Source organism: Pleurodeles waltl, chromosome 12 (genome assembly GCF_031143425.1).
Source record: "Pleurodeles waltl isolate 20211129_DDA chromosome 12, aPleWal1.hap1.20221129, whole genome shotgun sequence".
In the NCBI taxonomy this organism is placed as follows: Eukaryota; Metazoa; Chordata; class Amphibia; order Caudata; family Salamandridae; genus Pleurodeles; species Pleurodeles waltl.
In genome coordinates this window covers 97,157,271-97,172,401 of record NC_090451.1, presented here as the reverse complement: position 1 = coordinate 97,172,401, position 15,131 = coordinate 97,157,271, and the positions used below count along the sequence as shown (strand labels likewise).

Here is a 15,131-nt window from a genome sequence, read left to right as displayed (position 1 = left end):
ACTTATAGACTGCGATGGCATGCCCTCTTTTCTTACTATTGAATTTCAGAACTAGGTGACTGTATACATTTATTGAAGACTGCTGCTCCTAGACACGGGCACCTTCTATAGGGTCAATCAAAAGTCCCCAAGGCTGCCCAGGCCCCACCTGCCCCCAGAACTTTAGTGTCACCTATGCCCCTGTGCTAAAGCAGATAATGAAAAAAAACAATAAAGTGATGGGTGGCATGCTTGGATTAAGGGAGAGAAAGAGGTATCTATCTAGTGGGTGAATTGCATAATTGTAATTATATCTCTCTCTCTATATATATATATATATATATAATGCTAACTACCCCTGATGAGGGGTGAAAGCGCTTTTCAGCGAGTAGCACGCTACTCTTGAACCCAAAAGGATTAGTGGTGGATTGGTCTATGGAAATATGAGTACAGTACTAGTATTAGTTGATTTGAGCATAAAGATATGTGAGTTTGTTAGTAGGTTTGAACAGTGCTTGAAATGGAAAAACAGAATTGAATGTACTCTGTACCAGAGTACCTGCTTGCTTCTGAGAAGTGCTGGTACTCTCCAATGAAAAGTATTTCGTTTTTCTTGAGAAGTGCAGGTACTCTCCCTCTCAAAATAAAAAAGTGCCGATATTCAGTACCAGCCAGTGCTTAAAATGGAAAAATAGAAGTGCAGGTACTCTGTACCAGAGTACCTGCTTGTTTCTGAGAAGTGCCGGTACTCTCCAATTAAAAGTATTGCATTTTTCTTGAGAAGTGCAGGTACTCTACCTCTCAAAATAAAAAAAAGTGCTGGTACTCAGTACAGGGCAGTACCAGACCATTTAAAGCACTGGGTTTGAATAGAATAATGGAGGGACAGGGGAGGGAAGAAATCAGAAGTGTCATAATGTGAAATCAGAAAAAACTTGTAGCGGTTATGAACAGCCCACCCCACTCTCCACGAAACAGTGTGATCCTAGGCAAATATTTTATTCTACAGGTCTTCATTTGCCTCATTGCCACATAGGAGAGAGCCTTTCAATAAGTGAGCTCAGTGTGCACTGTGCAAAAATAATCTGGTGTATTAACGTTAAACACTTCTGCGTGTTAAAGAAATACCTTTTTTTTATTTTAAAATAGTTTGTTATAGTTTTACATTAGGTTTGTTGCATTATTTAAATGGCAACTATTTACACTGCTCGGCTCGCGCACAAGCTCTTAGAGCCCAGCCAGATCCTGGGCTTCCCCTGGTAATTTGCTGGCTCGCCCTCCTCCGCACAGACCTATTTGTTGCAGAGTTCTCAACTGAAACACCTTTGGCTTCTCCTTCAGCCCTCACCCCCCCCCTGGAATTCATACCTCACCAACCTACATCTGATGTCCACAGGTCTTACAGGCTTTTCAGGGACACTGATGAAACTAGACGCGCTCTTATCAACTACATGCTGTCTCTTTTCATAGAACACCAGACCCTTAGACTGCTAAAAGCATGACTGCGTCTTGCGCATGCGCAAATCGGCCACATTACACGTGACCCGGTAGCGTTCCCTGGCTAACGACCAATGTGACTGTGCGCCGAAGGTCACTTCTGCCTTTACCAAGATGGCGGCGGCCGTGTGCCAGTGCTACCGGGTAAGAGATGAAAACGGGGACCCCATCACCCATGAGTGAGGGTCGTTGGGGAGTTTGGCAGATTACAGCGCGGGAGCAGAGGGCTTGTGAGATGAGAGCAGCCACCAGGTGGACTGGTGGCGGAGGGAGGGCTTCAGCAGCAGCAGCCGATGCAACGTTGGCCCCAAGACCTTGGGATGAAAAGAAATATGATGACAGATGACCGTCGGGAAGACTTAAGAACGGAGTAGACAGAGGATGGGGGTGGCATTATGAACTGAAGGGGGCAGCCGTAAATAATGGTAAAACCTGTATCTTTGATTGCAGACTGATGAGGAGGGCGAGGTTTTGGGAGGGAGAGAGAGATGTTTTAGTGTGGGTAGAGGAACGCGCAAAACCAACCGGCGGGTGTGATGATGGAAGCTATAGTAGTATATGATAACCTTTATGTTGCGTTTAGTACTCCTGAGATGGGTGCTGAAAAAATTGCCCCCACACATACCTGCCAACATTCCTGATTGGTTATGTGTGACATTATTTTGGTTTAAGTATGCTTATGCGTGACATCCTCCGCCTTAAGTGTGACACTGAGCAAAACCTAATTGCAATTTAAAACGTCCAGAAAGTCTCCCGTGGCGCAACACAAAGCTCTTAATTAAGTGCTATCCACTTTTAGTTCAAGTAAACTTACTTGCACTAAGGTAATGCTTGCTCACTATTGCCATAACACCATTGAATTTAGAGTTACCTGCTGCTGCACATAGCAGAGACCACCCATCATTAGCCTCGTAAAACAGTGCACACTGGCAGCCTTTTCTTTACCCATCATGCTCTAGCCGAGAGGCAGACACTTGTAGCAGCTGAATGTTGGCTGTCAGGTTCTTTCTCATCCTACTGACAAATATTATTAGGCTTGATGATTTGCAATAAACAACTTCTACTGAGCTTACAGGGTATTTCAAAATTGAGTGATATTGTTGCAGTGCGGGAACGCGAAAAGATTAACGATTTGTATTAATCTGAACTGCGATGTGTTACACTTGGTAGGGCTGTCAAAACATACCTGGTGCTGAATAGCTTTTTGGTGCAAATTCACACCACACATACATTTTATTCAAGACACTAGAGCACGACCTTTCTTGCATTTTGAAGGTTCTCCTTTCTAGAGGTACTTTAATTAAAACAATACTTTTAGTTATACAATCTATATCTTTAGGAAACCTGTATGGTAATCTGTAATGTTGTGGGGTATTTATAGATGTAAACAGACTTCAAAGCATACTATGTAACCTCGAATTAATACTTTTTCAATGCTGTAGTAAAATGAATGGAAATGCCTGGAATGTTTTGATGGCGTTATGATATTTAAAATAGCTAGGAGAAGACAAATAAAGTTACACTAATTTGCCTATCGGCTAACAACGTGGGCTTGTTTAGTTAGAATGCTGTATGTAGTTTTAGGAGCATGCCGCCCGCAAGCTCTTTTGAGATTTTGGTACCTACGGCTTTACTATTGACTCTGGTACATCCGTTCCTGTAACTAGAACTTTGCTGCTCTGTGTGTGTCAATATCTGTGAGATGTGGAGAAATTGCAAGTTCTTGGCAAATGGTCACGAAGATTGATGAAAAGTGGGATTTTGGTCTTTCTATTTTTGAAATTATCTATGTGTTTTATTTTAGTATTATAGCTCCCTTCAGATGTCTTGGTTTCTACGCTTTATTACATTTCTGTTGCCTCCATTCTGGCCTTTATAAGGTAGTTGCAGTGATGCTCACTGCTGGCGATGTCGTGCTCACAAAGGCGGGCAAAAGTTCTCTCAGGATTTAGTGCACAACTGCTGTAAGTCTGTTGACGTGGAGCAGTTAAAAAAGCAAAGTTGCCTCTTGAGTTGCTCTGGGGGGGCAGTAATACACTGCATGGTCACAGTGGGCAGGCAGCTTCCCGGAAAATGACAACAGACAAGGCTCTGCCCACGTTCAACGTCTGGGCACTACTGGTCCAACTTGTGTAATGATTATAATCATGACAACGCTGCTGTGAGAAGAGCACGTAGTATACTCAGTAGTGGCGGCCCTTCCTTTAGGGCGGAGGGGCCACGCCCCACACCCTCTGCCCCTCATGGAGTGTCTGTCGGGCTGAACGAAGGCCAGCCTGACAGACACTCTTCATTTTCAGCTCAGACAGCCAGGAGTGAGCCATGCGCGATTTGTGCAGACTCCTGGCTGCATGAGCTGAACTTTGCTGGGCTGAGGATGTCATAGCTCCTATGTGCGTGACCTCCTCGGCTCAGCAAAGGTGCCTCGAGGCCCTCCCCTGGGTGACGAGGAACGCGTCACCCATTGACACTCGCCCTGGGCGCTTCAGGTTTAAGCCCTGAAGCGCCCAGGGCTACTGTCAATAAGTGACACTTCGTCACAGAGTGCGGTGGGGTCAGCAGTCTCACTGACCCCATTCCACTCTGTGACGAGGCAAGGACTGCTGCCTTCCCTCATTGGCTGACCTAAGGTCAGCCAATAAGGGAAGGCAGCAGTCCCAACCCTCCTGGGACCTGGAGGCTGAAGGTAAGTGTGTGTGTGTTTGTGATGTTTTAAATTGATTGTTTGGTGCGCGTGTGCATGTTTGAGTGTTATGAGTGTTGTTAATGGATGTGCGTGTGTGTGTGAAAGAATGTGTATCTGTGATCTTTTAAAATGAATGTTTGGTGCATGCGTGCATGTTTGAATGTTATGAGTGTTAATGGCTGTGCGTGCATGTGTGAAAGAATGAGTGTGTGTGATGTTTTAAAATGAATGTTTGGTGTGTGCGTGCATGTTTGAATGGTATGAGTGTTGTTGATGGATGTGTGTGCATGCATGTCTGTGTGTTAAAGAATGAGTTTGTGTGTGTGTGTGTCAGTGCTTCCCACCCGCCCCCCTCCCTCCTAAAACTGCCGGCCGCCACTGATGCTCAGAGCCGGACTCGGCTTGATAGTGAGTTATAATGATTAACTGTGTGGCATCTGCCACACGTTCGTGATTGATGATGTGTGAAGACATAGCAGTGTGCTGCGCTGCCAGCTCAGCTCACTCGTAGAGCACCTGCGTGCCTCTTGAGTTTAGTCCAGGTGCGCAGTACTGTGCGTTTCCAGTGCATTTTAGTGCAGTGTTTCAGACATCTGCGATAAAACGTATTAGTTTAACCAATGATGCATGGTACCTGGCAGGGTAGCACACAGGTATCAAACTATGGTAATTGTGTTATGGGACTCCGAGCTTACAAATGTGGTGCATTGAACGCATTTTTAGGGATATATCCACGCTTTGCTTTTAAGATATGGTTTCAGAGGTAACTGGACATGACCGTTTGTGGTACTTGTAGTTATTATAAAATATTTTCCAGCCTTATTTCTATTTTGATTGCAGCATTAAGGTGGACCATATGCATTGTTACAAGGCTGGACATGTGTGTGGGGAAAGAAGAGCGTGTCAAAGATGTGCCCGCATTTACTGTTAGACCGTCCTTTTGATCAACATGTCCTCCGTGGACTTTCATTGTTTGTTTGATCTTTCTATGGTATGCCTATTTTAGTAATCTGCTCCTCAGTTTGCTGTATGGTGATCAGGTGAAGTGGACTGAGGTAGTACATCTCACATAGTGCCATTCTGATGTAAATCAGTCTTCTATCTATTAAGCTGTACTAAAAAGGTGTGGGTGTTTGTTATATAGCTTTTTGGGTTATAAGACCTGAAACACAGATGATTATTGAGAGCAATGTGACTGGGCAGGAAGGGGTCTGTGAAGAACACCTTGGTGAGGTAGACCCCTTCCTGAGGTCAAGGCATAGAGGACCATTGTTGGCTACTGGAGACCAAGGATGAATGTGCCTGGATTTAATTTATAAACAAGTTGCAATCCTAACACAAAATCACCCCTGCCAGTTAGGGAAAGGGTCACTGTAGAAATCCATAAAACAAGGAATAAGGCTGAAAGAAAGTTTATTCTCCACAACAATATCCACGTCTGTACATAACGATCTCCAATACAAGAATGCCCGTCCCCACCTCCAGAATCTCCCTCTACCTTCCACGCTCCACATTCTATTGCCCTCAACCCTCCAATACAGTTTCATGATACAACACACTTTCCCTCTTTAAACAGGGGTGTGGAATTTATTAAAATATCTACTTGTCCAGGGGACAGGTTGCTTCTCAAATCTACTTGTCCTGTAAAAAGATCTACTTGTCCCTTTGGTGCCATGTAGTGTGGCGACAAATTATGGCAGCAATCTCATTATGTAAGAGCTCTGATAATAGCGTCTCTGATTATGCCAGGGCTACTACCTTAGTATGGCTTGAATACTTGCAGTTTCAATCCCTACTGTAGCAATTTACTTATTTTTCCACCTTTCTGCAGATCTGCATACTGGGGCTGGAGGAAGCAGTAAGCAATAGTTCCAGGGCTGGAATGCCTTTGAGTCTGCAAACCTACTAACCTGTATGTTTTAAAGATTTTCACCAGCTTCTCTCTAATATTTTCCCATAATAAGAAAGGTTGGACATTTACTCCTGACAATGGCAGAATTAGAACTTCTTCCAGGGTTGGGAAGAAAGTGGCTGGAGGGAAAATGAACTTGCAAATGCTCAATAGATTTTCACATGAGCAAATCTACACATCGTATTTACCCATGCTAAAATACAGTTCACAAATATTTTATAGGGTTACGACATATACCATGGGTGCACTTTTGTGACTTTCTTTAAGAATTTGGGGCCACATGTCAGTAGGTTCAGATTTGCGACCCGCAAATTGCGAGTCAGAGAGACTCGCAATTGCGAGTCGCAAATCCGAATGTAGGATGGTGTCCCTGACACCATCTGTGATTCGCAAGGGCTTCGCAAATGCCCACCTCATGAATAATCATGAGGTGGGTTGCAATTTGCGACCCCCTTGCGAATGGCGCCCCTCACAGGGATGGTGGCCTGCTGGAGACAGCAGACCACCATGTCTGTGACTGCTTTTTAATAAAGCTGTTTTTTTGTTTTTTTTTGTAATGCAGTCCGTTTTCCTTAAAGGAAAACGAGATGCATTACAAAAACGAAAAATGAAACGTTTTCGTTTCATTTTTTCAGAGCAGGCAGTGTTCCGCAGGACCAATGCCTGCTCGGAAATTTTTTTTACAGTGACATTCACAATGGGGAAGGGGTCCTATGGGGACCCCTTCCCTTTAGCGAAAGTGTTAGCACCCATTTGAAATGGGTGCAAACTGCGATTGGTTTGCGCCCGCGGTCACAAAACAATCCTACATTGCACTGCGAGTCGCAATTAGGAAGGGAACACCCCTTCCTAATTGCGAGTCGCAAACCTGTTTTGCGATTCGGTAACCAGGTTACCGAATCGCAAAACTGGGTTTGTGCATCGCAATGTGCTTTTTGCACGCCGCAAACAGCGAAAGTCGCTGTTTGCGACATGCAAAAAGCTACCTACATGTGGGTGTTGGTCCCTAATTAGGTCTGGTGTTAACAAAACATTTTTTTTTTATTGATCTTCTATTTCTCTCTCTTTCGGCTGGCTTTACTGTGAGCGATCGCATTCTGCTCTTCCACAAGGAGCATATTGGCACACAAAGTAGTTTTGTTCAGTGTCAGGAACTACAGTGGCAATCAGTGACGTAACGAAACTGGAGGGTGCCCCTTTGCAAAGAACATGGAGGAGCCCCCTCTCCAGACTCACTCAGGCCAGGTGCTGTGCTGAAGGGGCCCCCAGGAGGGCGGCTGCGGGGCCTTTGTTATGCCAATGGTGGCAACGTGTGTTTTTAGAGTTCAAAAATGTTTTTTTTTTTTTGTTGCCAGTGTTTGTTACAGTGTTGAGGGCCTGATAGCTCCCACAACAATAAAGTGTTACAAAAGCCATGTCAAAACAAGACACGCATTGATGAAACTAAAAGACTTATAAAAATATGTCAGATCAGTTGGCTTTGTCAGTGTTTGTTTATTTTCATGCTTCCCATAATCGTGTTGAAAATCGTTACACTGATTTTCCATTAGAAATATTTTTGGGAAATACTAGCATGCACCAACATATTTTACTAAATGACACTTCATTTGCATCTAATCAGAAAGCATTCTGGGAGCATTATACATAGCCTCATAGCCTAAACTTTTCAAACATGTGTACACACGTTTTTTTTTTTTAACTGGAACCAACGTCAGTAGTGAAGTGTGACCTTAAAAAATTTATTTACAGCACTCACCCTAATAATGAAGGATTTCAAATAATGAACCATAAATACAAGTTCGAACAGCATTATCTTTTGGAAACACATTACCTCAACTGCAGAGAGTTCCACTCTCTGTAAACAGGCAGCCAAAGGGTTTGTGCTGCAGAGGGTTGGGCCTACTTGTCCCAAGGACAAAGTAAACATAAAAACTTGTAGCCCTTGACCCCAAACAAGATGTCCCGGGCGTCGGGCGATAGGAATTCCACATCCCTGTTAAACAAAAAAACTTTTTAAATAACAGATGACAGTAAGTATATACAAATGTACATTAAAGGCCTTAAACAAAATCTTTAAACTTGGTGGGCCAACATCTCGTCCTAACATTGGATTTCACCCCCAATGCAACAGAACTATCATTCATAGATATATTGCCCACCAACTCCGTAATTGTCTCTCCTCCATCAGACCTGTTTTCCATGGCTCCCTGTTGTACACGATCCATATTTTCTTACATACACTCAACAGACCGCATCCCATTCCCAACCTTAACCAAAGAATCAGCACCACTTCCTTCATCTTGGTACCCACCAATTCTATCGCACTTCGCCAATCTTCTCACATTCCACACTTCACCATCCTGTGTAACCACACTCTTTTTACAAACTTTAATCACCTTCAAAGCTCTTCCAAACCTAGCCACACCTTTTTCCACTAATCCTGGCTTATGTACCCTAATCCAATCACCAACTGCAAAGCTAGGTTCTTTCACTTTCCACTTGCCATCATACACCTCCTTGAATTTCTCTTGTTTTCTCCTTACCGTTTCTCTGACTTCCTCCACCAAAACATTCTCCCAATCCTTACCTTGCTTCTTCTTAAAACACCACGACACAGTTTAGCCACAGGATGTCTTCCTTTCAGCAAATTGAACGGACTCACCTCCGTAGTACTTTGTGGAGTAATACGATAATACCATAACTTCTCCCTTAACTTCTCTCTCCACATTCCACCAAATCCTCGTGCCCAAAAAATACTATTCTTGAAAACCCAGTTGAATCTCTCGACTTGACCATTAACTTGCGGATCATAAAGTGGAGTAGTAACATGTTTGATATTACTGTGTTTAAAAAAACTTTGCATTTCACCAGCAGTTAACTGGACGCCATTATCCGAAATCAAGACCTCAGGATATCCTTCTCTAGCAAACACCTCCTTGAAAAACTCAATAATAGCTGCAGATGTCAATTGGGCAACTAATTTCAGCTCCGGCCACTTGGAATAATAGTCAATTAACGCCAAGGCATAATGTGCATCTGCCGGAAGAGAATAGAATGGGCCAGAAATATCAAAACCCAACTTCTGCCAAGGAGAATTCGGCCAGGGAACAGGTACAAGAGGGGCAGGCTTCAACATTTTCTTCCGCATTCACACACACACAGCACTCCCTCACAACCCTGTCTGCCATTTTATCTAATCCTGGCCGCCAAAAACATGTACGTATCAAGCTTTTCATAGAAGACATTCCGGGATCCTTCATGCACTAGTTTCAAAATCATCTCCTGCATACCCTTGGGAGGAACACACTTCCCTTTCTTAAACAACAACTAATTTTCTATATCCAGTTCATCCCTAACTTTACCAAATGGTTCTATCTCAGCAGAAATCCTATTCCTGTCCGGCCAACCATCCCTCATATATCTCTTCACCTCTTGCATAACCAAATCTTCCTCATCACATCTCATCCACTTTTCATCTTCTATACTACCAAACTCTACATACATATATCCCGACACAACAGATACCACATCCTCACCTCCCAAAACATTCTCCAGCACACCTACCCTTTTTTCCTCATTTTGTGGAAGACGTGACAAACAATCCGCCACAGCATTACTTCTACCAGGCACATTCTCAATCTTAAAGCAATACTCCTGCAACCTGGAAACAAGTCTGGCAATCCGAGCAGTGGCATTCCAACCCCCACCAGGAGATAAAATACCCACCAAAGGTTTATGATCTGTCTGCAGTACAAATTGCGACACCCAAATATAGTTCTGAAAATGCTCAACAGCCCATATACATACTAACAATTCCTTCTCAATCCCAGCATACCTACTTTCAGCATCAGTCAACATACGAGAAGCAAAAGTAACACTCCATTTGGCCTTCCCACATCTCTGAGACAATACTCCTCCTATTCCATACATACTTGCATCGACAGTTACAATACATTGTGCTCCCACACAGAAAGGCTTCAAAGTAGGAGCTTCCACAATTTCTTTTTTTATCCTATCAAATGCTTCACTTTGTTTTTCTGTCCGAGAATACTGGACTCCTTTACGTGCAAGTTCTCTCAATGGATCCATTTTTATTGCACAATTCTCAATAAACTTACTATAATACTCACACAGAACCGTGAATGATGATAACTTCTCCCGATTATCAGGAGCATTGACTATAGCTTCCACTAAAGATCGTTTTGGTATTACCCCCTCTCCTGATATTGTATGACCTAAGTATTCAACGGATTTAGAAAAGAAACTGCATTTCTTTTCCTTTAAGGTCCTGCCACTCTTACTCAAAACTTTACAAACATCCTCTACATGCTCTTTGTGTTCACTCTCATTTTTTGAGAAAATCAAAACATCATCTTGGAAACATTTTAAATATTTGTCCATGTCTTTGAACAGATGAAACATCGCTCTTTGGAAGACTGATGCAGCCGACGCTAATCCAAACAGCATCCTCTTAAATTGGTATAATCCTTGCGGGGTGATAAACGCTGTGAGATGTCTAGAGTCTTCCGTCAATTCGATCTGATGATATGCTGACCTTAAATCCAGTGTGGAAAAAATGTTCTCCCCTTTCAACATGCTAATAACCTCATTTATCTTGGGTAAAGGATGGCAATTCACAATAATATTAGCATTCACAGCTCTCAAATCCACACACAGTCTCAAGGATTTGTCAGCTTTCCGTGCCAAGACAATTGGAGCAACCCATTCAGAAGATTCAATCTCTTCTTTCACACCCTGATTCACCATTTCTGACAATGTCTGCTTCAACTCCTCCCTGACACTAATGGGAACATTCCTGAGTTTCTGTATTACATGTTTAGCATTAGCCTTAGCTTTTAATTTTGTGGCTATAATCAGCCATTTTGCTCAATTTACTAGTGAAGACTTGTGGAAACTAAGAAGTAATCCACTCCCTAGGTTCATCACACTCCACATCCAACACAGGTTCACTACTCCTAGGATTCAAAATTATTCCCAATTTACCTTGGTCCCTCCATCCTAGGACATTAACACCTTTAGCTGCTACATACAACTTAATGTTGGCACTCCTCTCCTTAAAAACAATTTTCAATAAAGCCAGTCGCATCAATAGTCGCACCATCAAACCTTTCAGCTATTATATCTGGTTCTTTTAAATCAGACATTTTCCCAAATTCCTCTGAATACCTGCTTAAAATAATCCTGTGTAACAATTGTCCAAGGTGACCCAGAATCTGCCATTAATTCCAATCTCCTCCCTGCAATTCGTACCTCACATCTTGGGTGCCTAACCCTTCCATTCTCTAATTCATCTCCATGCTTGAGTGATAACACCATACCCCCTTGCTCACTATCGCACCTTAGCCAGTCTTCCTCACCTCTCCTACTATTCATGCATGCCATCTTCCCTTTCGTAACGCTGTTACTTTTCTTAAAATCTTTGCATACATGAGCAAAATGTCCCAACCTCCCACATTTCTTACATTCTTTCCCAATTGCAGGACACTGGGACGACGATGCAAGAGGGTTCAAACTACCACAGCGGAAACATGATAATCACTCCATCTTATCATGTCTCTCCCATCTCCTACCAACAGCACCGTTCTTGATACTCAAGTTACTGCTCGAATTGCCACCTCCCATAGCACCCACCACCTCAGATTCTAAACTTTTACCTTTATCAGAATCCTGTACTGATTTCATCCACTTCTCGGATTGCTCTAAAGGCTTCGCAGTAGAAAGTACATCTTGCAATTTAGGATCTCCCATAACCCACAAATGCTCTTGGATTTTCCTACTTCTCACATGTACTATAATCTGATCTCGTGTCATATCACCAAAATTACAATGCTGTACTCTGGTATAAAACTTGAATCTATTAAATGCTAGATTTGCTGTAGGTTTGAACCTATTCTCTAATCTCATTAGCGCTTCTTTAAAAACATCCACTTCTTCATCAACCTGACCTTGTATGACTACAGGAGGTAATGTCCTGAAAACCATTTGCCCCTCAGAACCCAAACAATGCAATAAAATATTTTTTTCCTTTCTTGCGGCATATCATCATCGTCAATGCCTTCATGTAAGGTAAAAATTATTCCTTCCACCTAGTCCAGTGCATTGGAGGATCCCCTTCGTTCTGTAGAAATTACCTGGAGGTTCAAACTGCATTTCGCCCCCCCCCCCCTTTTTTTTTTTTTTTTTCTTCCTTCTCCTTTTTCTCCTGTGCTGAAAAATCAAAATTGGTACACACCAATAACAACTGTGGAATCAATATAAAATAATTTTTGAAAAACAGCCTTTGTTTTTGCTTATATGTTTGTCCTTCCACAGTGTCAATACTTCTTTGTAATAATAGCATCCATCTTCGATTAGTAATGCTTTTTTAGTCCTTCGTTAGTATCAATGTCAGGACTAGTAATCCCAATAATAGTCCTTTCTCTGTGTCGATGTACTGGAATCGGGGCTCCACCCAACACAACTCTATGTTCCAAATGCCTTAAAAACAATGAAGCGGCAGGAAGAACAGGTAGGTGCTATGCTCCTAATATAAAAAAAACAATATATTTGCACAGTTAATGCGCAACAAGTCAGTGCATTACTCTCCACTGATGCACGATCAGCTAAAGTGCGTTAGTCACTGCGCGCACTGAAACGCGCTCCACTTCACTTCCAAATGGAGAGCGCAGCATGTCTGCGTGTTGACAATGCGCGTGAGGAGACAGGAATCCTTTAGAAGAACGTCATGTGGTGCATCGTTTAAAACAATGCCGCACAACAAGGTTAACGCAGCCGATTTAAATATGGAGCAACAAGGGCAATAGAAGGAATGGCGAAAAGGTAAAAAAAAAAAAAAAAAAAAAAAAAAAAAAAAAATCCCCAACCTTCAGTGCCGTGCATCTACGTCTGTAGCACACCTTTCCTGTATTTTCCGCCAGAAACACCTCAAAATCCACGCGTGAGCACGTCCTCTGTAAACAAACGACACCGCTTCTGTGCCGTCTGTAGTAGAGATGCGTGTCAAATCTCGTCGCCAATGTAGAAATCCATAAAACAAGGAATAAGGCTCGAAGAAAGTTTATTCTCCACAACAATATCCACATCTGTACATAACGATCTCCAATACAAGAATGCCCGTTACCACCTCCAGAATCTCCCTCTACCTTCCACACTCCACATTCTATTGCCCTCAACCCTCCAATACAGTTTCATAATACAACAGTCACTCAGTAGGCCTTGCCCTGTTTAAAGAATTTATGTGTTTATGCAAGTGAGTTTAGGTTTGTAGCTCTGCATGTTTTGCTCTTAATGTTATACTGCAACTCTTGTAATACAAGAGAGCTGGCAGGTAGTGTATTCCATGAATTAGATAGGGCGGTAGATACTCGCTGTATTTGGGTTAAGGTCCATTGTCAGTCATTTTGAGGTCATAGTCCCCATTAACAACGCAGCATGCAGAAGTTGTTGCCTGCCCATAATTTTTTTTCATCAAATAAATGGTATATTAGAGCCATTTTTTTTAGTCACTGAAGGCATTCTGCTATTTGGGATTATCACGTTCTGTCCCAAGAAATGTTTGAGAAATTAAAGAGATTAGTGTAAAATGTAGTATTTTGTGTGCATTTAACAGGGACGTTGTTTAATACTGCTTATATTTTCACACAGTGTTGCAGGATTTCCTGTCTTTGAATTTCGGGAAATATTTGGCAAATAGTCCATTTTAAAGCACACTTGGGGAAAAATAGTTTACATTCACTAGACGCCTCCATTCGCAGTTGTTGTATTGGGCACTTTAGCTCTCTTTGTTTGATTCAACTCAAGGCACAACCTTACAGATGCAGTGTTTGCACCCAACTCTCTGAAAGAATACCAGAGACATTTTGATAACCTTTGATTATCAAAGTGTGTGATACTAAGATGCAAGACCAGTAAGATTAGTCAGACATTTAAGCACTCTCTTCTATGATTTCTGCCTGATCTGAAGTTTGCATCTTCATCTTGGAAATGCTTATACTGTTGTTTATCCTTGTCCAGTTGACATAATGAATATTAAATTCTGTTGGGTGTAGAAAATTGTGAATGCAAATATCTTGTGTGAATCAATTTTGCCAAGGTGTTAAAGCGCAGATTATTATTTATTAATTGACATAGTTATATAGGGTGGTCATAGCTGCATGACAGCAAAGTGCTTCACATCTAACATAGAAGAGACATATTAGCTCTTATTAGGGCGCACAAACAGTAGCACTATTTGCAGATGTGACAGAGTGTAGGTTGCTAGGTATAGATTGAAATGGTGGGGTTTTAGGGACTTTTGAAAGGACAGCAGATTAGGGATCAATTCTATGTTCTCTAGAAGTTGGTTAAGTTTCTGTATGATTACCTTGAGAATGTCTGTTTCATCATCTTTATTTATTTATTTTGTTTTGGTATCTCCGTTTGCAAGCCTCTGGCGTTCAGTTTACCCCCTGAGAGGCACTGTTTGCGATTCAAGTATTTCCAGAGACCAAGATGAAGAACTTTTGAGTATGAGACAGGACACTTTAAAGTTAATTTTGTTTTCACAGTAAAGCCAATGTAACTCTTCGAATTTGGGTTATATAGGCAAATGTTTCTGATCCTTTTAATAAGTCGATCTGCTGGAGGAGAGTAGCTTTGAGAGGAGCCAGGATGAATTTGAGACCGCTTGTAATTAATCATTTATCACCCCCTTTCAGGCATAAACCAATACAGTTTGGAGCATGAACCACACGTGCAGTTCTCCATATTGTTACTTGAAGCTCTTCTTCCTCACTCCAAAAATACCTTGTTTTCTTTTACAGAAAGTATTAGAAGATCCAAGAACTGTCTTTTTAGATAAGGCCGTGTGAATAGTTGAATAACAATGATATTGAGAGTGTGGTCTTAACCATATTGAAGCTGGTCCTATGAAACCAATACACATTTCCAGCATTGTTGTTGGCTCACCTTCTTTAAATCATTATATTAATGCGTAACTGTGCGGTGGCAGTCTTAATTGCATCATACTTCATGGACGGGGGGCATTTTTGATCATCT

The 15,131-nt window shown here is 42.1% G+C and overlaps 1 protein-coding gene across 2 annotated transcripts in view; it reads left to right on the top strand.

Annotated features, from left to right (window-relative positions):
• Positions 1–1,520: 1,520 nt before the first annotated feature.
• Positions 1,521–15,131, top strand: part of TIMM44 (translocase of inner mitochondrial membrane 44) — a 121,813-nt gene continuing 108,202 nt past the window's right edge. The window contains exon 1 of one of the 2 annotated variants that reach the window (XM_069216762.1): positions 1,521–1,620. In XM_069216762.1, the coding sequence (XP_069072863.1) occupies positions 1,591–1,620 (30 nt within the window). In that variant the 5' untranslated portion in view covers positions 1,521–1,590. Of the gene's footprint in view, positions 1,621–1,657; positions 1,902–15,131 lie in introns of those variants that run through there. The other variant, XM_069216763.1, reaches the window with a different exon arrangement.